The sequence below is a fragment of the Aphelocoma coerulescens genome, chromosome 4 (genome assembly GCF_041296385.1).
Source record: "Aphelocoma coerulescens isolate FSJ_1873_10779 chromosome 4, UR_Acoe_1.0, whole genome shotgun sequence".
Taxonomy (NCBI): Eukaryota; Metazoa; Chordata; class Aves; order Passeriformes; family Corvidae; genus Aphelocoma; species Aphelocoma coerulescens.
The window spans coordinates 13296975-13321041 of record NC_091017.1 but is presented as its reverse complement, the minus strand read 5'-3'; the positions used below and the strand labels follow the sequence as shown (position 1 = coordinate 13321041).

The window sequence follows — 24067 nt, the reverse complement described above, 5'->3', positions numbered from 1 at the left end:
ATACTTGATATATGGCTGCCTGAAAGAGCTTTAAAATTAACAGAATAATGATTTTCAGTTCCAGCATGTCTTGCTATTAAAACTGTCAATCATCTTTGGAACTGCATGCGTAGCAAGACCTCCACAGCCTGCACTCCCACTGGCTACGTTGTAGCTTGGTAAAAGAGCTCTTACTGAGGATGCCAGATCCCAGACTGAACACTTTTTACGTGCAGGGAAGGCCAAGTAGTACTGAGGCCCTTTTATTTAGTTACAACTGAAGCTACTCTTCCGTTGGCACCCACATTCATGAAGGCATGATGAAGTAATTCTGGTTTCTCCAGAAAATGTAAAGCCCACTAACAGTGTAGGAAAAAGTAACATTTCTAACTTGGCTTGACAAGTCTCCCACATGGAGAAGTGAAGTTGTAGCTTTTTGACAAGACTGGATGCAGTCTACCAAACCTTTTCCTTTTTACTTTAGCAAGAACAGAAAAGTAGATAGAAATCTACGATTCATGGCTGAAAATAGCAAGTGCATCAGGAACTGAAGCTTTGCTAAAACTAGATTCATTAACCCAGGTTTAATCTCAATTACATCTAGTTTTTCAGAGAGCTCATCTATGTAGAAACCATTAAGATGATCACTAACCCTACTGCTTTTTCACCTTTTGACTAAAGATAGTTATGAGAAGTTTTAGGGTTTACAAATGTTAAACCAAACTAATCGAGACAAAAGTTTTTATTTGGTGTAAAGTCAGAAATACAACATCTTTAAAATGTTCATAAGTTAAATGAAGGCCACAGTAGTGGGATGTAAAATGGCATGGAGATGAAATAACTGCTATATACACACTGATGGATAAAATACCACTATCCAGTCTACAATACCAAACCATGATTTTAAGATTACTTTATCCTGGGAATTGCTGAAGTCTAACAAGCGCATGCTGTGTTACCAGATGATCTCCTACAGTGCAGATGGAGATGGCAGTGACATGGCTTTAAAGCTACGATGGCTGTAATGCAATGCAATCTTTAGAAGTCAAGTGCTTGCTGTGATTGTTCTTCCTTTAATGCTCAAACTCTGGACTAGCCGTGTGATGTACTCTACCTGCTAGCAGTTCTTGGATTAATTTAGAGTTCCAGTAATGTGTGAAAGTAGTCCATAGAAGATTAAAATTAAGTTTAGATGTTGACAAGGACTCCATAACACAAATGGTATCGTCATCCATTTTTCATCATTGGGTTTCTTGACCCAGACTTGTAAACAGCCCTCAAGACTGTGCTATTAGTACTTTGGTTGCAGTCTTTTGACTTTGTTTAGAGTCTTTTGACTCCCGTGAGCATTGTACAATCATTTTAAATGGGGAGAAATGGGAAGCCTCACCTTTGGGAGGGGGAACCTCACAATGTCAACTTACACTTGAGACACAGCAGTGCCGAGCTGCTAAGAAACTTGGGATTTGAGAGGGATTTACTCTTCTATTACACTTACTCATTCACACCGTGCTTGAGAGACATCCTTGAACTAGTGGTTTCCTTTCAAAAGGTCAAGTAAAATGGCTTCATTACTGAAGCAAGAACTCAGTCCTAGCTAACATCCATACAGTGCTGCTGTAGGGCAAGATGAAACAGATGCAACTAAGTACTGCTAAAATTTACATACTTGTTTGTATTTCAGCTTCTGTTCTCCTTTAATACTGATTATGCTGGACATGCTGCCTCTGTGGGAAGTGCTCAGACCCCGAATCTGGGCTGAGCTCCCCTACAAAAGCTGCTTACAGCCAAGCCAGTAAAAAACAGCACCTTGACACCAGACATTGCTCAGAGCAGCACAGTTTTGAGAGGCAAAATCCACCTTTGTTCCCCTGCATGCTTCTCCCTTAGATGCTTTTATGCAGAGCCTCAAAAAGCACTTCACAAGCTTAGGCTCTGAGGCAGGAAAACAGCTGCTCTGAGGCCTGAAGCAATGAGAGGTTTGGCACTTCAGGAAGAAAGTAAAAGGTGGGAAGGAAAGACTTGTTCTCAGTTCCTCACTGCAGATTGTTCACAAACATGCAGAGCAATGCTGACCTCTTTCTGGAGAGTTTATCACTCAGGTTTTTACTTAACTTTTCATCACACAACAGAAGAACTTCAGAAGATCATACATTGTGATGATGTGCCTGATCATTCTTCAGGGAAATGGGAAAGTGGCAATGGTTTCAAGTGCACATAGTACAACACACTGATACTGCATCAGTTTGGTATTTCCCTGATTAAGTTGCTTACTCTTGTTCCTCCTCTCTTACTCTCCCCCTTCCCAAAAAGTCTGAGGTGTTTTTCTGTATGCAAGCCCTGCAAACAATGTCATACTGTTTCTACTTCACAGAAATGCTGAACTGGTTTATAGGTTTTTGTTTTGTAGAGCTATGAACAGTACTACACAGTAAGCACATCTCAGGTGAAAAAAGTGATGCAATTAAACTCTGAATATTTTTATCAAATGGGGTTTCAACACAATCTTGTAATAACTATTTCTTGGCTAGTCGAGAATTCTACCCTAAGACATCAGAGTGCCAACAGACCTTTGTTTAACCTGACAAACTGAACCTGCTTTTTAACAAGATATGCTCATTTTTAAAACAAATATGGAAATTTTGTAATTATCTACACTACATTTGCACATTGCTTAATCTTAATACACAAACTTGTCTCCTGTTCATGATAATGCTCTTAATTCTGTTTATTACCAAACTTTATAATCTTTGAGAATCCAGTAAGCCACAAACTGAAGTATTTTAGCTTATGTAGCCTATGCCAGTTAAAACAAAAAAAAAGACAGCAGCAATACAATGACATAATCTGTGAGTCAACCCTTACTTCCTTTTGCTTTTTGTGTCAGTTGTTTGGAAAACACTAGATGCTGACATCAGATTTTCTATATACTGTCCAAGAACTTGGTTTTCTGATTTCAGTTTCAAGTTTTCTTCCTTAACAGCATCTACTCGTGCTGAGAGATCTGTGAAGGTGATATTATAAGAAAAATATTAGACACTATGGCATACAATAATGAATATATTATATGGGCCTACATCAGACTAGTCACACCTTTAATGCAGAAAACATTACCATAGGGTATTATGTTATAAAACATTCTCCTACTCAAGTTTTACCTAAAGGCCATTTTGCCTATATTATTTTGTAGCACAGTATTTTGACCAACTTGTTAAACTTACTGCTAGTCTGTAAGTTTATTACTTTCTTGAATTTTTGAATTAAGCTATTGCAAACTAGTTTACTGAGAAACAAGAGTTCAGTGATGAGCAGCCTCACATGTGTGTCTTCTAATAAGCCTGGACACATTAGATGTTAGATGTATCACCCGTTCTACTTGCTGTGTATTACCAAGGTTGAGCAAACGTAATGTTGCATAAAGAGGAAGAAAAAAACTATTTCTAAGACGTTGGTTTTGTACCTTCAACTGCTTTAAGTAACATACTTCTGGACACCGTGACTAAGGGCAGAGCAGTCAGGTTCTCTTCTTTTACTTATTACTGTGTACTTGTAAAAAATCTGATGTGTCAAGCTGCTAACCTTCAAGTGTGTGCTGCAGTTCCAAAACTTGATTAATAAGCCGTGTTTTCTCTTCTAATTCCACCTGATTCTCAGCCTCAACAGCTGCAATAAATCAGGAGAGTTTTAGTGCAACCTCTGTTAACAGTTAGAAATTATACAAAATAGAATAACAATGAAGAACAAGAACATTAAGAATTTATACCATCCATGTCAGCGTTCATCATTGTAGTAGGGGCTCTTTCCACTTTTGAAGAGAGTTTTCTTGAGTGATACTCTGCTTAAAGAAAAAAAAAAAAAAAAAAAGAGAGGTAGCAATTATTGGAACTTCTGTTATATTTGGATTTTAGATGCATTTTTCTAATTCTGAAAGACCAGTGCTTTAGTCTAAGGCAGAGCAACCTTCTTCACCATTCTTTAATTATTTTTCCTAGGCCTCATGTCATACATACCTATGATTCGTTGAGTAACTGTGCTTCTGTTTACAAAAATAACTCATCTAGATTACTGCAAAGCATGAAATATCGCTGTTTTAATTATGTAATCGCCGCCTTCTCAGCTCCGATCATTCTGGAATGGGTTATTCTAGAACTGGCTATTCCTGAATGCCGAAGAGGAAGGGCCCCGCACTGTCGTCGTCCCCCCCCCTTCCCCCCACCTCCCACTCCTGGCCAGTGCACGGGCCTGCGGGACGGGGGTCGGGCCCCTCGCATCCCCCCACCCGCCCGTTTCCATCTCGCGCTGCGGAACGCGGCAGGTGCGATAACAGGCCGGGGAGGTGACAGCACTGCAGAGGGGTGTCCCCGCAGGACCCGGCCGGCAGCCCCGCGGCCCTGCCCGCACACCCCACCATGCAGCTCCAACCTGGGTCGGCCTCGCGCCCATTCCCACCCGCCCCGCACCTGCCCCGCACCTGCCCCGCACCTGCCCCGCACCTGCCCCGCTGCCGCCGCCTCCCGCGGGCTGCGCCCCGGCCCGGCCCGCTCTACGCTCCCAACGCGCCTGCGCCGCGCGCGGGGAGGAGCGGGGCCGGGCGCGCGGAGAGGCGGGAGCGGTATCGCCACTCGTCACAGGGCGGTGCGGACGAGTACGGGACCGCGCGTCACAGCTATGTCCCCTCACAGGCTGCTGCAGTCGTACCCGGCCCCCTCCCGTCATATCCCACTGAGTACCAAGTAAGATGATGTTTCTGATTAATGCGTTCTGTGCTCGTACGCCAGTGTTCAAAGCAGCGGTCCTCAGTGGTTGGTCGCTCTGAGCAGTGTTTAGAAGAAATTAAGAAAAGGCATTTATTCCCTGGTGCGTAACCCCTTCAGATTTAGGTATGTTGGCAAAGCCTGAGGAAGGTCCGAGAAAGCAGCATGTGTATGGCTGCTCTTGACTCCCAGGTGCTCGTATGTGGAGCTTTGGGAGAGAGAAGCCCCCTAGCCGGAGTGTAGCAGGCCCCAGTTCAGTGCCCAGCTGTTTCCAGTCTGGCACATCAGTAGCCTTTTTCACAGTAGTGTCCACAGTAAGAAACTTGTAATTTAGCTCCGTGCCTCTGGGTCTCACAGCACTGAGATCACATCTCATAAGAACCTAAGTAACTTGACGGAGTTGCTCTCATCTAATGGCTCAGTAGCTCCAAAACAACACTCCTGTGTCTTTGTTCTTTCCCTGGTTCCCTGGAGGGAATAACCCTTGCAGAACATGCTACACAGGGTCCTCACTTTGACCTCCTAGCACAGTCTATGAGCCACAGCAAAGGAATGAAAAACATTCATGACCCGAGATAATTTTAGTGGCTTCACTGAAGTGATTGCATTGCATAACCTGTAGTACTATGTAGTTTGAACCATATGTAGCAGTGAAATATATTCATATTGTATCTGTAAATTGCAGTAATATATCTGGTTATAAATAAATAATTCAGTGCTGTGCAGACACTCAGGAAGATAAAGGCATTTGGGAAGTGAGCCCTCTACTGTATTTTTAAATACACTTCAAAGAGTGTATATTTCTAACATCTTCATCTTCTGGCTGCCTCCACAGTATTATTATTGTGTCAATGACTTTTTTTAACCTTACAATCAGTTAAGTTCAGATTAGACTGAATGCTATCCAAGGTCTAAAATCGTACTGCAATTAGAGTCTTGCTGTCCGTCTGTACTGGAAAATGAGTCTGTTTCCAGTTCCACTAGCTAGTTCACTTAAAAGCATATCACTGTCCCTACAAAAGGCATTTTTAACACAGCAATCCTCCTTATTTCTTGCAAGCAGTCCTCTCAGGTGGCGGCTGGGCTTCAGGAGCTTGTTAGAAAGTTTCCTTCATTGCTGTTTTTAAAATGCCAGGTGCTCACGCTGTTTTGATCTGGGTTGCTGCACTGGCCATGTGGCAAACCTGGCAATCAACAGGTTCTCCTAATTCTTTCTAATGAGACAATCTCCAGCACTTTGATTAACGGGGAAAAAATTACAGCCAGATTCTCCAGGTGGATGGAGACCTTGCTTACCTGGTGAAGTATGTGCTATGTTTTTATGCTGTAAGAGGGGGAAAAATTATTGTAGGCTGATCTTGAGGAAATGCTCCTCTCTGCAGAAATTCCACTTTTCTTGCTGCATTACAGGTGGACATTATTGTTGAAACTGTCCCAAAATGAGCATACGGGGGAAATCCTTGATGTTAAATTATGGGACAGAATGAAAACCAGACATATTGGTTCCTGTGCTGTTGTAGCCAAAACAGTAGTAATTTCAAGAGCTGCTGGTTTACCTCCTGTTTCCTTTTTGGTATGTGTGCTGTTGGGGGTTCATTCTGCTTTGCCTGGTTGTGGTTTCTCACTGTAGTACTTTCTTCTGATTCTGAACTCTGATGTTTGAGCATGAGCACCAGGATGAACTCCTTTTCAGAAGTCAGCCTCTGTGAGAGGTTTTTTTGGTTTTCCTTTCAAGAAAGCTGTTGTTCTGAGCATTTACTGTTGGCATTGCAGAGAGGTTATCAGCAGAGAGCAGACAGCATTTTTAGTCCACAGAGTGCTGTGTGTTATGAGGTTAGCATAGAACGGTCCAGGGACCAAAACGTTTTGATTGATACTGCTGGGTGTAAATTCCGTAGAGAGAATGCCTAGATCATCCTGTGTTCCCTTAAAAAAGGCTTGCATTCCTAACCCTTCCTCTATTTTCCGCTGCAAAGAAGGAAACTCCAGAATTCTAAATATCCAACGCACCACTACTTTTAAACAAACAAACACCAAAAAACACGCACACACTCAAGAACCCGAAAACACAAATGCAAAAATGCCCAAACCCAATATATCACAGGATAAAGTATCCACAGCCCAAAGTATTCTTGTATGAGAAATCAACCAAAAAACCAGGAGCTTAACATATCACATGGTTTACCTACTGGCTTTTCAAATTCCTTACCTCACCTGTCTTGCATTGCATAATACATTATCAATTAAAATTTTTGTGCACTTTAAATGTAAAGCTTTAGGGACTTAGGATATATACCCAACAATCAGACTCCTTTTATAACATAGAATGTGCCACAGGGAAGGCACCTATGCATATTATGACACCAAATTGGGTGAGAGTGTTGATCTGACAGGTCCTGCACTTGGGTCACAACAACCCCAGGCAGTGCTACAGGCTATTTTCTAAGGCATTTAGTTAAATCAGAGGAGGCATTCATAATATTGTCATTATGTTAAATCTATAGGAACAAGTTTCAGTTTACAAATGCATCTATCTGTACTTATTTGTATCCTAAGTTCTAGTCAGATTTTCTAAAAGTAGCTGATGTCACTGGCAAAATGAATTAATTTATTCAGTTTCACTGAAAGAGCAATTTTTGTTTAAAATACAACAATCTCCCTAGGATATAAAGTGTCATTAATAGTTTGCCTGAATTCATGTACAGGTACAGTCACAAACTGAGAGGAGAGGATTTTATTGCTCTGCACTCAGACTCTCAGTCATTGCTGCTAACTACAAGCATTTTCAGATGTTTTATTTCTAAAACTCTGTTTTACATCCTGTTTTTTCCATGGCACACAGTGCAAACCAAAAAGCCTCTGACTTCCCTTTTGGCGACGTTCCAGGCAGCAGAGGCGTTTGCGTAAGCTGACTGATGACAGAGGCTTCACTGTTCACCACTGCAACAGAAATGTATTCTCTTTTTCAGTAACAGAGGAAGGCATTGTGCGTATTTCTGAGATGACTTTGCTATTCGAACTGTACTGTTTGCTCCTTTGACTAATTATTGCCACAAAGCAAAAGACAAAAGTGAACACAAGTGGCTTAAGTCTTTTTCCTTGCAATGCTAACTCACGAGACCATTTACATCAAATCTTCATCCTTTTGTTTCTCTGCAGAAATAACAGACTCTGAGGACGTTTTTTTTTTTTCACTTAATGTTGCTCTACACCAAATTCTCTGCAATTGTTATTATTCTTTCAGAGTAACCTCAAAAAGCTTCTGTAGCCTAGTGCATATCCTTGTGCAAATTTACGATTGGGGTCTTCTGTTAAATGCAGAATTTGAGTGTTTCTTAGATTGTGCTTTTTCCAACTAAGTCAGTTTATACAAAATGAGCGAATACTTTGGCTTACATTGTTCTAACTCCTCTGTGTCCGTACTTATTGTGCATGTCTTGGTTTTGCCTTAGGTACTGAGTGAGAATGGGACCTCATCAGATGATGTGACCTGTGAACATACAGTTGGAATGAAAAAAGGCTGTCTCTTTAGAAAGTGTACGAAAAGCAAGCCTCAGAAAGTCATAATTTCTCTTTATCCCTGAAGAGGCCTGCCTTCATATAGCTACATACGGCTATATAGTCAACATATAGCATCCTATCCCTTGTGAGATTGAGCATGAGTGCAAAAGTTCTCGTTTCTACTGACTCTGCAAAAATGCATTTTTAAATAGACTGAGGAACTGAGCTCTTTGCAGCTTTGGGCTGTGAATACCAACATATGTTACATAACATTATCCTCTTAACTGTTTGATCCTCCTTGTAATCATCAGCTATAGGTTTGCCACCAGATTTTGTGGAAGGATATCTAGCAAGGTTCCATAAAGCTTTACTGGTAACTTAATGAGATGAAAAACTGCTTTGTCTTTCTAAAAATTAAGGGTTTGTATCTGCTTTTAAAAGGATGGGTTTACATGAGAAATGTAGTCACTAATGTTGGCTTTCTGTAAAGCATATTGGAAAAAAGTAAGATAATTTCTAGGTACTCTACAATGAGGAAAGAGGGCCTTGATCTGCTTATTCAACATTGATTGGAAGTACAATAAAGACATTTTTGCAGATGTTGGACAGCATTTCATTGTTTTGTTTTACTTTTGGTTTAATTTCCTCTGCTTTGTTTGGGTAGGTCATTTTTGAGGGAACTTTATCTAGGGCTGTGAGTTTTTAAATTGAAAGCTACTTCTTTCATTAAAGGTGAAAATATTTTCACAAATGTTTTCCTTGATTTCATGTGCTGTTACTATTGCCATTAAAATACTTACCAGAAAGTTTCTATGTTGCTACCATTTTGTGTTTGTCTTGATTTACATGGAAGTGTTTTATTTTTAATACCTGCATACTTAACAAATAGAAAGACACTGCTGTTTTGAAAGAGCAATAGCTATTAAATATTCATGGCTTGTGCTTGGTTAATGAGGCTCAGTAACCCCTCTTGCTTTGAAACAATGGCTTTTCACTGTACCATAGAAAGTTTGATATGAAGGCTGTATTCTGATTATCCTTCAGATTGTATGTATATAGCATGTTGTTCTACTTGCTTGTTTAGTATCTTTCCAGTATGTTTTAAGAAATGGGGAGAAAATTTTATGCAGTAACAAATGTGCTGAAGTTCATTAAAAACAGTGCACCTTTGTGAACCTTTTTAATATTTAATTAAGGAACACTTGCATGTAAAACATTGTCATTCACAGACAAAGTCCACTTAGGATCTTCGTATTGGAAGCCTAGTTTCCTTAGTCCTTGCTCGAACTTGCTCTTGTCCATCCTAAGGAATCTTTTTCTCTCTCTCACTGTGTAGACTTTTAGCTTCCCTGCTCTTCTGGAATTGATGCTATTCTCCAGTCTTACTGTTAGAGCCTAATAAGGCCCACTCTCTTTGTTAGCTTCAATGCCCCAGAGTTACTGTAATTAGTCTTAGCTTCAGCTGGGAGAGTTAGGGAAGACTGTTTCCTACAAAGTTTATCATAGTCTCTTCCTGTTACAGGTTAGGAATTTTCTTACATTTTCTAACCTCCAGGTGTTGCCCTCTGCCAGATGAAATGGATCAAGGTTATCATGTTCACCATGAATCTTAATATATTTACCCTCTGTGCCTTCAAGCTATAAGCTTGCCTGAAAATGTCACTTATTTTCAGTTATTCTGATTTTACTTCTACTTTCTGAGTGGTGGTCTCCACCTCTTCACTACCAGGGGAAAAGCTGTAATACTGGTAGCAGATCTTTAATAAGGAAGCCTCTGTATTGTGAACATGAGCTTTCTCTGACCCTGGGTGTTCTGTTTCAGTCAAGAGTCACGCAAATCTGAAGTGTTCTGTTTCTGAGGTGCAGTACAGTCCTATTTGCTGTGTTGCTAAGGAGACATCTTTTATAGCAGTGACATCTGTCAGGGCTTGGCTTTGAGTATCAAGCCCCAAATGCCAAGATTGACTTGGAAACCCACTGGCAGTTGGTGCTTGGATAAGAGAGTTTTTAACCTTGTGCCTCTGTTTTCTCAAGGATATCAACATTTTCCAAGCTGCAGGGTACTGAGGTTAGAGCAGGAGAGGAGGCTGGTGGGTGTTCACCTTCTGAAGAAAGAGACTTGACATCTCCTTAAAGACTAAGAAAGCTACATGGCAAAAACACCCTTGTGTGAGACAGGGCAGACTGAAACCCACCCAGTATTATGGAGTCATCCCTACCTCAGCTACTTCTGGATGCTTTGCACAGATAAGATGATCACGCCACTGAATGCTGCCCTCCATCTATTCTTGATATGTTACTAGCTGTGCAGCAGGTCACAAAACAGTGTCCTATAGGATAGCTTTTCTCTACTCTTCTGCACCCTGCTACAGGAAAAAAGTGAGATTCACTGTCAGGAGAACCCTTCATTATTGTACAGCTTGGGCCAAGCTCTGTCAAATTGTCTTCTTGTGAATAGTTAAGGCCAACCACATCTTGGTGTCAGTAGCCCTATGTGAGGTACAAACGAAGTGTATTCAAACATCCAGCTCAGCCCCATCACACTAATATGGAATTGCTAATAGAAAATTCTGTTCTAAAAATAAGATGAACTTCGTGGATTTTGGTTGTTTTTTTGTTTGTTTTTTTTTTTTTTAATATAGGAGGTAAATACAGCATGCACAATAACATTCTTTATCCGATAAAAAAAAAGGGAGGGGAAGGAAATGTGGCTCGTATTGTTCAAAAATAAGCCCTTCAGATCCCTAGTAGTGTGAATTAGCACAGCTCTTTGGCAGCCATGCTGACATGATCAAGTTGATACTCTGGCCACACCCTTCTAAATAATTTATTATCAATTCATATTAACTCACTCCATTTTTCCACTATGTAGGACTCTCCTACTTCCCCTTACAAGTAATTTTTATTCTGTAAGTGGGGAGGAGGGGGCTGGAGGGATAGGCAGTCTTTGCTTTTGCAGTTTCTTTTAAAACAATTAAAGGCTTAACAGAGGGGCTTTAGAATACCACCTTATTTCCATTACCAATTAACTTGCATCACTTCTCGTGAGTTCTCAGTAGAGTATGTCAGAGGTTTGTTATTCTGTATACAGCATTATCTATATTTTATTTGATAGTAGTATCTACTGAGTTAATATTTCTGTAACAGTGTCTCTCTAACCAGTAAAAGGCTCTATGTGCTCAGAAGACGAGTGTATATTACCATATGCTAATATATGAAAACTGTGGTAGCCACCATACCCCCAAACCCTCAATTCTTAGCTCATCACAAGGCTTATTCAAACTATGCAACTAAAAAAAGTTTGCTGGAGGGTATTTGCTAAAAATATGTTGTACCTGGTAATCAGGACAAACTTGCCTGCTCCCACAGTGCTGTTATTCAGCCTGTGGAATTTGCATTGTATCAGTAGAGTACTGCAGTCTCTTACCTGAATCATCTGCCAAAGAAATATTGGTGAATGTGCCATCCTCCTCGTCTGAAGGTAACTCCATTTTGCTGCCCTTTCCCAAAGTTTTTGAGATGTGTGTTAAGCATGGCAGTTGTCAGCCATTTTTAAGCACACACGTGACTTCTCTGGTTAAATCTTTAATGAGTCCAGCACAGGTGTTATTGGCACACGTCTTGCTCTGTGTGCCGTCCCTTCTGAACCTTGAGCTCTTTTGCGGAAATCGTTCGACTGCAAGGCTTCTGACTTCTCACTGCTTCATCAGACAAGTGCTGAACAAACACTGCTATTACAGCTTCTTTCTACAACAGAATTGTATCCATCCTGGCTGGCTTTTTGTTATCATTATTCTTTATTTTCTCTCAGGCTGCACATGGGGCTTTCTTGGAGAGGTTTTTTGATAGAGAAAAGAGCAAAAGTAACTTAGTGTTCAAGAAATGTTGCTTGCAATCCAAGAAAATGCAATGGACAGACCTGGGAGCAGCAATTTTAAAATACAGTCTTCAAATATTTAGGAATGTGAGTGGTTTTATTTACATGAAACAGCTGCATCAAAACAAATCAGGTAATGTGAAAAAGTGAAGTTATATAAGTAAGTGTCTGACATTCTGTGGTAGAAGACAGGAAGAAGGAAGAGAAATCAAGTCCAAAGAAACCCCCCCCTTAGTCATCTTATTTTGCTTCTTAAAGAGTGCTGGACATAGTTTTAACATACTAATTAAAAATCCACCTATAATTACTTACTTAAAGAATATCTTTAAGAATACTTAAAGAATATCTTTAAGAATATCTTTTGTTTGTACTCTGGAACACAATGTCTACTTGCAGTTAATTTGAAAATGTAAAACGGCCCTGGCCTTGATTGAAGACAGAATAGTGAATAGTGGAATCACTATTTTCAGGGTGTTGCGTGTTCAGAATCTACCTGTCCTTTAGTTTTTTAATTTTGTATTCAGAAAAAGACTGTAAATTAAGGGTGTTGACAAATACTTTTTTTTCTTAATTGTAATTCAGAACTTCTCTAAAGTCTTACTAAAAATCAAATCCTAGTTTTGTGAAGCACTGAAATGAGAATTCTCTGAATTTATAGTTTGCGTTTCACACTTTTTGGCTCATGAGACAGCTTCTATGTGCAAAGAAAATGCACATAACTTGGCAGGACAAAGGGCATAAAACACAGAATCACAGAATTAATTAGGCTGGAAAAGACCTCTGAGATCATTGAGTCCAACCTTTGACTGATCCCTACTGTATCAACCAGACCATGGCACATCCAGTTGTTTCTTTAACACCTCTGGGGGTGGTGACTCCATCACTTCCCTGGGCAGTTCATTTCAATGTTAAAAACCCTTTCTGTGAAGAAATTCCTCCTGATGTCCAACCTGAACTTTTCCTAGTGCAGCTTGAGGCTATTTCCTCTTGTCCTGTTGCTTGTTGCCTGGGAGAAGAAACTGACCCCCATCAACCTCCTGTCAGGGAGTTTTAGGGAGTGATAAGGTCCTCCCTGAGCCTCCTTTTCTTCAGACTGAACATCCCCAGCTCCCTCAGCTGCCACTCACAGGACTTGTACTCCCTCAGACCCTTCCCAGCTCCATTGCCCTTCTCTGGATACGCTCCAGCACCTCAATGTCTTTCTTGTTGTGAGGGGCCCAGAACTGGACACAGCACTCGAGGTGTGGCCTCATCAGTGCTGAGTACAGAGGGACAATCACGGCCCTGGTCCTGCTGGCCACACTATTGCTGATCCAGGCCAGGATGCCATCGGCCTTCTTGGCCACCTGGGCCCCTGGGTTCAGCTGCTGTTGACCAGCACCCCCAGGTCCTTTTCCACTGGGCAGTTTTCCAGCCACTCTGCCCCAGCCTGTGTTTCTGCCTGGGGTTGTTTCAGCTCAAGAGCAGGACCTGGTGCTTGGCCTTGTTGAGCCTCACACGATTGGCCTCGGCCCATTGATCCAGCCTGTCCAGATCCCTTTGCAGAGCCTTCCTGCCCTCCAGCAGATCCACATTTCCACCCAACCTGGAGCTTACCGTCATCCACGAGCTTACGGAGGGTACACTTGAACCCCTCATCCAGAGCAATAATGATACCAGACTGGACTCAGCCCAATAGTGAGTCCTGGGGGACGCCACTAGTGAATGGCCACCAAGTGGATGTGGTACCATTCACCACTCTAATGACACCAAGCACTGGAATTGTTGCAGCTTACAGAAATTATAAAGGTAATGCTCCTTTTTTGTTTTTTTCTTCTGATCTTTTAATTGCTTTGTTTTATTTAAGCTTTTCTGTTGGTGTTAGTGAAGTTATTGAGAGCTGCTTTCAGACGTTATTGAAAACCAAACGTCTTGCATTTTCAGAACTGTGTTGAGCTGCTCATTTCTTGCTTCATACTGATCAGAACCAGGTCAAAACTTACCTTATTGCTCTTGGGGTTCTCCTGCCCAAGGATAGGGGTTGGACTAGATGATCTTGATAGGTCCCTTTCAACTCAGCATATTCTATGGTTCTTGATACTCTGTAAAGAGACTTACTGGTTTCATTCCAGATCCTTGAGTATCACAAGGGGGTTCTGGATCAGTTGGGGTTTTTTTTTTCTTCTTTCAGGGATGCAACAGCATGCTTTGAAGCTCTCATGATGAAGATAAAGCTAGGAAACATTTTGATCTTTTGTCTTTATTATGTCTTTTATTGTTCTCAGACATGTTATATATGGTAGAAGCATTTCAGCAAAATAGTTTGGAAGGTCAGTTTCTAAAAACATATGCAATTATGTAATCTGTTAATCTGTTACCTCTGAATTTTTAAAAATTGTATGCTTGTGGAACCTAAGGGCTGTCTCTTGTCTGAACTGTGAAGCCCCCATCCGACTGGTGTAATTAACTTCTCGAGCCTGTATCAATATTGTTCTATTATATTGGCCGTACAGGTACCCTCTGGTAGATACACTTTCCATGTAAATTATTAGCTGGTTTTAGACAGCCTGTCACAGCAGCCAAGTGAGTATGGATGTTGTGGAGTTGTTATTCATGTCTAGATCAAAGCCATTAGCAGAAGTGTTGCAGAGCAAAAGCTGTATTTTAATAAGAGTCAGTGAGAAAGACTCCTCCGGGTGAAGGAGCACACGATTCAGGGAGGAGTTGGGCTGTCTCCTGAGATACACCAATCCCTGCAATTTATGGAGTCAAGCTCTTGTATTGGTGCTGAGTGTATTCCACTCCATATGGTGCCAAGGAGCAAGTTACCTGAGGAGTTTTTTGTCCCACCCTACAGAGTCAAGACTCCAAGGCTCAAAAGTAAGGTGCTCTGCAAGTGTTTCAGAGCTCATTAAAGCTCCCTGTGAAAGGAGGGCCTTTGGACAGATGGCTTGTTTGATTCATTTCCTTAATCAGGGCCTCTGCCTCTGAAGGAGAGAGGGAAGATATAGATACATGTCCTTGGGTGCAGATATCTGCCTTTATGCACGTGTATATAAACAAAGACAATGTGGGACTCAAGACCTACATTGTTTACAGAAACCCTTTGCTTCCCACAAGGACCTGGGAATCAGGCTTGTGGGAGACTTACATAGATTGCTCATGGGAGACTCATTTACCAACACAGAGATGAGATTTAAAAGAAGTCTACAGTGTGATCTTGTTTCTTTCTTCCCCTAAGAGTCTTCATATTTAAACATGCACCTGTGTTCTATAACTTTAAAGGCACTGTAGAATTATCTGTGGCTTGCTTGTTTCTATGAGTGCTATGGTGAGAAACATTTTCTTTGGTAGTGTCCTGATATTTTACTAGTGAATAAACATCTTTGGACAGGAGATGCCATGTTGAAGTACCCATTTCTTGCTGTCACCATGTTTCTTTTAAAAGGAGGAACATAAAGGAACAGCAGCAGACAGAGGAAGAAAAAAGCTTAAAAGAAAGCTATGTAATGGAATTAACCATCACACCACAAGGAGTTTAGTAATTTCCATGAGTGCATTATTTTCACTGGAGTAATGGACATTAATGTAAAAGTTAATTTGGTTATAAAATAGTTCATCTTTCTGAGGGCTTCATTACCAAGTTGAGCAGAGGTTGTGGAATGCTGAGCAGCTGTCTGGCTGCCTTTTAAAATAGATGTCAGGAACTGCCAGAGGAGGTTGATGGTAGGGGAAGTATGGGGACAGCATATTCTACAGCTGCTCCTGAGCCTTTTGTTTGACTTTATAGCAATAATATCAGTTCATGTAGCCATGTGCTGGCCCGGTTTTGATGAGTGTTGATAACAAGCACATCAGTAGATCACTGTCTGGTTGTGATGGCCAGGAAAGCAGTAGATAAATGCCCAAGAATGTCTTCATGCTTGGTACTGAAATGAAACTCAGGATTTTGCAGTTGGTCTGTGTCAAGGGCACAATTGCAGAAGGGTGTAGATCCTTAGATTTAAAACAGGGTAGCTAAACCTGCCTGGTAGTAGGTTTAATTTTTATTACTGTAAGTACTGTGTAACTGTTTTCTAATTAAAGTGATTTAATAGTGACCTGAAAAGGAAGATGGCTCTGAGTTAAGTATGGATTTATGGAGTATTTTAGCTAAACCACAGCATGTGCTATGACTCCTATTTATACTAACAGCGTAACAGTGCTTATAGCAGCATGGTTGAGGCGGACTTCAATACCACTCCTTTATTTAGGGTTCAGCCTTGCTCTTACAAACTGAGCTACAACATCAAACATTCAACAGTGCTCTTCACCTGCTTAATTTGTTTCCTATTACAGTGCTAATTTCTTATCTCTGTGAGTCCACAGCTGCAATTTTCAGTGGCTCTATTTCAAAGAGGGAAGAGTTCAGTCGGTTGAGAGACATTTTTGCTGTCTGCACCACTTGGCAAAACCTCTCTGACTCCTTGTCCCAAAGATGTAATCCTCTAGATGTGCCTTTTGTTGCTCTGGTACTTTCTGCGTATCAATAATAGAAAAGTTTTGGGATTTTTTTTGAAGTCAGAAAAACACTCAAGTAAAAAAAGGTTACTGTTGCTTTCAGAGAAACATCTGGGACAGAGTCAGAGCACTGTTGGTAGGTAAGATCCTTGTTGCAATGCAGGTGTAATGGCTGATCTTCCATCAGGTGCAGTCCTAATGTGTTCTTCTGCTTTTGTTATACAGTGGTTTGATCAAGAGTCTAACTTGAATGCAAGTTTTGCAAATGTGGATGTATATGATGTAACCAATGCAGTGTAGTAAGTAAGCCACTAAAAGATTCTGAACTAAGAAAACTACGTTGTGCATTCTTAGGAAATGTATTCTTCTGCTTTTAGGCCACACATTTAAAAACAAACCCAAAAATACTCCTTTTGATTTTTTTTTTTTCAAATAAGACAGTAAGTTCTGTGCAAAGTATTAGGAATTCTTTTTCTTACACAAAACATTCTAAAATGCATCCAACATAGCAGTTTCCCACTGTATATAAACCACAGCATTTTAAAACTACATTCCTTGTTAGGAAATGGCAGGTGCCAGTCCATTTCTCTTTTAATGAACTTTGACAGAGGGAACTGTGGCATGTTTAGTGCATACTAATAAAGCATTAATCATACCAGTGAATTCACAGGATGTTCAGTGCTAGGCTGACTGACACTGTGGGACAGTAACCTACTTGCAGAACAACAGTTTCCTAAGGTGGTGATAGAAGTGTATGAAATGTGTTGCTCACAAATTTAATCTGTAAGCTATGTTTATGCTTGTCAGTAAGTGTCCTAGGTGTTTATTTTCTTCCTCTGCTTCCTTTCTCACTCACCCCTTACTAGTTTAAGGTACTTACAAGCCATGTTGAGGCTGAGATTGTCTTCCAAATTTTGAGACGCTCATGTTATGCAGATGCCCATCGTTATTTGCAAATGCTGCTTCTGAAGTTGCATCCAAAATCACCACCTAGGAACCAGCCACAACTGCCCACTTGTACTCATATCCCCTGATTCACTACATTTGATTTTCATGAATGCGTACATACTGTTCTTTTCTGCATGAATATTTTTTTCTTATTTGGACCCACTCTCTAAAAATGAGTGACTTGTTCATAACATCTGGTAGGTATGTCTTAAAACAGACCCACTTTCCTTCACACTTGTACATTCTACCCTCAGATTTCCTGTCATGTGTCTTTCTAGACTTGGAGAACATCTGTCTTCTAAATTAAAAAAAAAGGAAAATTAAAAAATCTACTATTTCAGACTGCTTCACATACTCCTTAATGAGGAGGTATGTTTTCAGCTTTTTACCAGCTAGCGCTTGTATTTCAATGCCTTAGAAAGCCTTGAGCAACCCAGAGAGGTAGCACGGGCAATCTAGCACTTTAGTAGCTCTAAAATGGGTACCTGTATCAGCTGCAAAGCAAATACCACCACCAGAAACAAAGACGGAGAAATATAGCTCTCTGCTCGCTCAATTACCCGCAGTTAGAAGCTTTCAAAAGAAACAGGCAACAAGAGATGTTCGCAGAAAGGTAGCAGAGCCAAGAGAGGGCGGGGCCTCCCTTGATCGTCTCTTTTATTCGGAGAAGGGGAAAGGGGAGGACTGGGGGCGGACCCAGGGTGACTGGCCAATCAGACACTGCTAAAGAGTTTGAGTTACATTTGGTTTTGCCCACGCTTAGAACAAAGGAGCTCGGAGCACGTGGCAGAGGCAAGTGTCTTGGGGAGGGGGAGGGGAAGCTCAGAACAGGCAGCAACACCTTAAAGTTTGATCCTGTTATGATTCCTGGGTAAACCAGACAGTGACTGGGCAATGGGTGAGCCTATCTATATTTCACTAGTGTGTGCTTTTCCTTTCCTGTTCCTTTTTCTTTCATCTGATACATCATCATTCTTACCTAGGTGACTCAGCATATGTACACTGTGGAGCAGAACAGGACTCTTCCCTGGACTTTGGAATGATCAATCTGCTCCTCTCTTTGAATGAAAGCCCTTTCTGCTTCAGTCCATTGATCTATGATTCTAGAGATAGCACTAATTGAGGAACAGGCCTCAAGTAATTTCTGCATCTCTGATATTTCACAGTGTTCATTAAAGACGCTAGGAAATTGTTGGTTAGCTCACCAGAGGGTACCAGTGTAGAAAATGATGAGACACCTTTTTTTCTTTCATCACTCTATAGTCATACTAAATATTTCCTCCACATCTTTAGAATACAGAGATGTAGAGCATTTGGCAGTGCATACTCTGTCCCAGGGTGTGTGTTCCTTCTGCTTTTGACAATGTATCTGACCACTAGCATCCTTCTGAAGTGAGCGTGACCCAAAACACAGGAACTCTTCCTTCTTCTTGGCCATCCCTAGGCCCCTCCAAGTCTGTAACCAGCTGACCCATTTGCTTCTTCTGTTCCATAGTGCAGATAAATGCAAAACATTTCAGATTTTAAACGTGTAGACATTAAAATTGTCATTGTCAAATGGATAGGGGAGGCTTAATCCAAAGAAATCTTGTTGATTAACCAACAATTAAATGCATGTAACACTAATAGCTTTTACTTTGTAAGAGGATTCCAGAAACGGGTGGATCCCAATATAGCCACAGAAACTTTCTGCACAACAGTTTAAGTACTGAGATACCTAGCTGAAGTACTTAAGCTATGTAAATGTTGGGGTTTTAGGAGTTCCCCTTCTGGTTTTTTTCCCTCTTGAGGAATTTTCCCCATATATCCCCATATATGTTGCCGGGGCAACAAATTGCTGGGTACTTGGGGAGGACAAAGGACCTAGCCACTGAAAGTGTGGTCCAAGAGGCTACTTGCTTTCAACTGGGTGTGTGGGTGGTGGGTGCTCGGCGTTCAGACGAAGAGAGAGGCTTCTGCCATCTCGTCAGCACTGCAGGCTTTCTGCTCTAGGCTGCCTTCTTTCTACCAGAGAAACCCCAGGATTCCCAAATCCCCCTTTCCCTGCCCCCACCGCTGCGTTTGAGCCTTCACTACTCTGTAGCCCTCGCATGCCCTGCCTGCCCAGACCTCCGGGGGTTCCGCTACAGCTCCAGAGTTTGATACATCTCATCTGCCACCCGGGATTTGTGCTCATCCCTGCCGTTCCAGCCTGCTGTTCCCAAGGGTCTAGCCAGACACCGGGATCAGCTGTCCCGGGGGTTTGTGAAGCCTTTGTTCCATCTCTTCCCAGGATCCCAGGCCGCCATTGCTGCGTGCCTCCCAAGCTCGCTCTGGAGCAGCCCCTGCAGCTGCGGGGGAACCATTGCACCTGCCCTGCTCACCGGGAGCTGCCAGCGCCCCTGCCGGCTGTGACCGGAACTGCACCCGAGGGGAAGGGGCCTGACAGCTGAGAAGGCTGGGACTGGGTTTGGGATTCTGTTTGCTGTTACTGCCATAGTTATTGTTGTTTGTTTGACTTGTTATACACATATAGATATATAATAGTAAAGAACTGTTACTCCTATTCCTCATTCCTCATACCTCATAAGGGGCCTGAAAGCCCCTTACTTTCGAAATTATAATAATTCGGAGGGAAGGGGGTTGCATTTTCTTTTTTTCATTTCAAGGCAGACTCCTGCCTTCCTTGGCAGACACTTGTCTTTCAAACCAAGACAGTAATTTTAGTACAGATTTCAGTGCTGGCCTCAGAATTAGAGCTGGTTTCAGGAGTAGAGTAAGTTGCCTTATTCTGCAGCAGCAAGGCAGACATTGGTACATAGTCCAACAGGGTGTCAGCCTACCAGCTCTTCTGCATCTTCTCTCTAAACCTTGCCACTTACCAGGGGCAAAAATAGGGGAGATACACAAAGTATTTTGCCATTTCAAGCCTTTTTTGCAAAATCAGATGCGATCTCTTCATGGCCTGAATCCTGCTTCCTCTGGGCTTGATAAACTTCATTGGATACTCTTACTGGTCTGCCTGCTGTTGCTGCAGGCTTTGAAAGAGAGTCATGTGGAACTGCATATGCTGGTTTTGGGTACTTTGTGTGTGTACCAAGTGAGGACTTTGGCTTGTTCACAACCCTGTAATATGCAACTGGTGAAGAGGACTGGGTCCAGAGTACCAGGCAGAATTCCAAGCCCTTGATGGCTTATTAGCTGAAACAAATATGGCATTTGTCATTTTCTCTGCTGAAGCAGTGACCAAAGTGCATAAGCAGGCTGCTGCTCCTCACTTGGAGCACTCTGCAGAATAAGGTGTGTGTCAGTCAAAGAATTACAAAGTCCATGCATGTATATCTATTTTTTCAAAGCCCCATGCTTTAATAAATATTATTGTCGCTTGCATGCAGATGCCCCATTTGAAGATCTCAAGTTTCCTGTTGTCACAGATCTGGTTTCTAGAGGAATCTGCAGTGGAATGCAATCATGTGACACATTTGCTCAGTCATTTGTTTCTTGCTTATTTTTGGATGTTACCTATTTGAGCTGCAGCTACGCTGGCTTTTCTTTAGTACAAGTCTCCTGAAGGGTTATTGCTGACAGCATCTGTGGCCAAAGCTGGTCTGGGGAGATGAATTATTTAAGGTAACTAATGTGTTTAATGGACTTGATGATCAATAGTGCTTATAACAATACCATAGCAGGGAAAATCTCAGTTGAGAGGGAGAGATGTTTTCACGTATGATAAAAACAATTTCTGGGGGAGGAGGGAATCTTTGGACATATTTTTTCCCCTATAAAATGGGCTATTTCCCAGTGACTTTAGTAGAATTGTGCATAAATCTTAATTTTATTATGAGTCTTAAAATAGTTGGTGTTTCCTTAAAAAAAATTTCCCCCTGAAATTATGTGAGAATCTTCATGGGTTTTATTTCTAAAATGCATGACTTGTGATAAGGAATGAAAGCTAAAAGAAGGATACCTGTGAACTCTGGCAGAAGCTGAACACAAATGTGAAGTATCTGAATGTATTAAGGAAAAATTCTGGTACTTTAAATCCACAAGTCACAGAATTTAAATGGTGGAGCAGTCACTTTGTTCCCATGTTTCACTTTAAAAATGTTTTATCAAGGCAAGGGTTTTTTTTCAGAAGTTTAGTTTTTTTCTTTTTTTGAGACTGTGGAAGTGGTTCCAAGGTGTTTGTTATCTTTTATATTTGTGTTTGAGTGGCTTTGCTTACCAAATTTCCTGGGTGGGAGTTGCATCATCTTGAAGAAAAGGTTTTCTGTTTTGATTTTGGAAAGCTGAAAGTAGGTGGGGAAAAGAGAAAACAGTAAGAACTAAATGAAACTCAATTTCCAAACCAAGTAAACTATTCAAGAAGGAAGGAATGAAGGTGTGACAGAAATGCCAAACTCCAAGATTCAAAAATGCTACTCTGTAAATGGTTTGACCTGAAAAAATAATATTTGGATTGTTTTTAAACATTGTACTTTTTAGCCATGGGCATTAATGCTTCTAACACCTCTTTGGCCCCAAACAAATCTCTTTTTTTATAGGGCATCAAATCTAAGATGTTATGAAAGTGTATCATTTCAAGACACAGGAGGAAATACACCATTATTTGGACACAGTCCAGGATAAAACTGCAAGAGTTGTAAAACCTCATGTAGTGAGAACCAGGTGCAAGGCTCGTGCAACAGTAACACTACATATTCCATCTGAATGTCTGCTAAAAAAAACTCACCAAAAGCCAACGAACAGAAAAGTTGTTCTCAGAAGTTGCAAGTCTAATGATGGAATTTACCTAGCATGGTCCAAAAAATGGAGCAGATGAAGGAGCAGCAAGAAGCCTTCATGTGTCTGTGCCTCAGCTGAAATTTCTGTAAACATGGCAGGGGACCTCAAAGCCCTTCACTCACCTCTGTGCTGTGGTTCACATCTTCCTAGGCTTTGATAATAAATATAAGGCAAGAGCCTAGTACCTGCTCTGGGGAGAGGGATGGGTGGGAAATCTGGCCTTACTTTTAGAAGAACTGCAATTAAAAACTTAATGTGAAATGATACCTTCATAGTGCAAAGTTAAGATTGCTTTATAATTATCATGGGTTTTGTCCTTTGGGAATGAAATGCAGCAACTTTAGAGGTGTTTCATTGGAACAGTTTTAGACAGAAGGTGAAGGTGTCTGCACATACAAGAAATTAATGGGTGAAGAGCTTTCCTAAGCTCCGTGGATTCTCTGTAAAAGAAAAAAAAAGGGCTTATTAGTTCTCCTCATCTAGTGTATGAAGAGACAGATCCTAAGATACATGCATGGGTTTTCCTTTGACAAACTGAGGAAAATTGTGGTTAGGAAGCAAACAAACCCGTCTAAGCATCCTCTCAGGATGGGACTTTTTACAGTACTTTTTTCATTAGTCAGACCAAACTGTGAGAGGATGTATTTGCCTTACAAAGGGAAAAGGAGACATCTTTTTCTTGATAATCTTTTCCACAGAAGGTCCCCTTCATCTTTGACTTTCCCAGTAGACCTCAGTCCTTTTCATTGTATTAGTTCCCAGTGAAGCAGTAGTGCCACACTCCAGCAGTGTTGTGAATCAACAGCCAGGCTTCAGTAATGAGTTTGACATTCATTAATGCTAATTTTTCATGCTCTGTGTGTTGTATGTTTGCATGTATATGGATCCCAGAATTCTACAGCTATTTGATTTGATTATCTGAGAGTTTTCTAAAATCCTTTGCTTTGTATGCAAATTATCCTCTCTAATGAAAGTAGGGAAGACATTTCCAAGCCATTTTGTAATGTCCCTAAATAAGTGTCTAGAAGCAGGCCTCTTGTCATTTAGATTGAAGCTGGTTTGAAGGACTGCTACATAAAGTGTTAAATTTAATAAATATTCCCCTCTCCAAGTCCATGGCAAGCATAGCATGAGACGTGGGGTTTCGGGGTGGTATCTCTCAGATAAGATTTTAAATCATTATGCTTCTGGCTAAATTCCAAAGATGGACCCATGGGAATCAGCTAAAGGGTGCAATACCAGGCTTGACTCCTCTGGAAGGGATTTTCTTGCTGTATTCTGAACTGGAGAGTGTTGATATCTGATCCAAAGGAGGGCAATGTTTTCTTCTTTTTTTTTTTTTTTTTTTTTTGAAAGGAAGCATTTCTTTCAGTTTGTTTGAAAAAGAAGTCTGACTGAGAGACTTTACTACATTTTTTTTTTAATTGAAGTTGCTGTGATAGTTTTTTCTTGGGTCAGCAGAGTGCACAGTCAGCTTCCAATTACCAGTAGCTAATGGGGAAATATATTTGACTAAATCACTGCCTTGATATAGTGTCATTGATTTTGAATTATGGATGAGGCAATGAGCATTCTCATATGCTCACAAAGCAGTTCACCAAGGTGAGCTAGACTAACACACAGTACTTGTGGCATACTAGGAATGCATCTATCATCAGTTACTACAAGACTAACTTGGGAAGTCCAAGGGTAGTTCATTTGCATTTCATTCTGCTAAATATGCCTAACATTTATGTACAGTTCTTGTAAGTTTTTGGGGGTTTTT

At 41.1% G+C, this 24067-nt stretch overlaps 1 protein-coding gene and 1 long non-coding RNA gene across 5 annotated transcripts; both read right to left on the bottom strand.

Annotated features, from left to right (window-relative positions):
• Positions 1 to 706: 706 nt before the first annotated feature.
• On the bottom strand, positions 707 to 11770 carry SCOC (short coiled-coil protein). 4 transcript variants are annotated; one of them, XM_069012712.1, is made up of 4 exons: positions 11662 to 11770; positions 3743 to 3814; positions 3559 to 3642; positions 707 to 2983 (listed from the first exon to the last, which is right to left on the bottom strand). In XM_069012712.1, the coding sequence occupies exons 1-4, from the start codon at positions 11723 to 11725 to the stop codon at positions 2841 to 2843; spliced, it is 363 nt and encodes a 120-aa protein (XP_068868813.1). In that variant the 5' UTR covers positions 11726 to 11770; the 3' UTR covers positions 707 to 2840. The 4 variants fall into 4 exon arrangements, with proteins under 4 accessions (XP_068868813.1, XP_068868812.1, XP_068868810.1 ...); XM_069012711.1 differs by lacking the exon at positions 11662 to 11770 and adding an exon at positions 4710 to 4801; XM_069012709.1 differs by lacking the exon at positions 11662 to 11770 and adding an exon at positions 4473 to 4614.
• On the bottom strand, positions 7508 to 8215 carry LOC138109403 (uncharacterized). Its single transcript, XR_011150448.1, has 2 exons — positions 8130 to 8215; positions 7508 to 7673 (listed from the first exon to the last, which is right to left on the bottom strand). It is a non-coding gene; the product is annotated as an uncharacterized lncRNA (long non-coding RNA).
• Positions 11771 to 24067: the final 12297 nt, after the last annotated feature.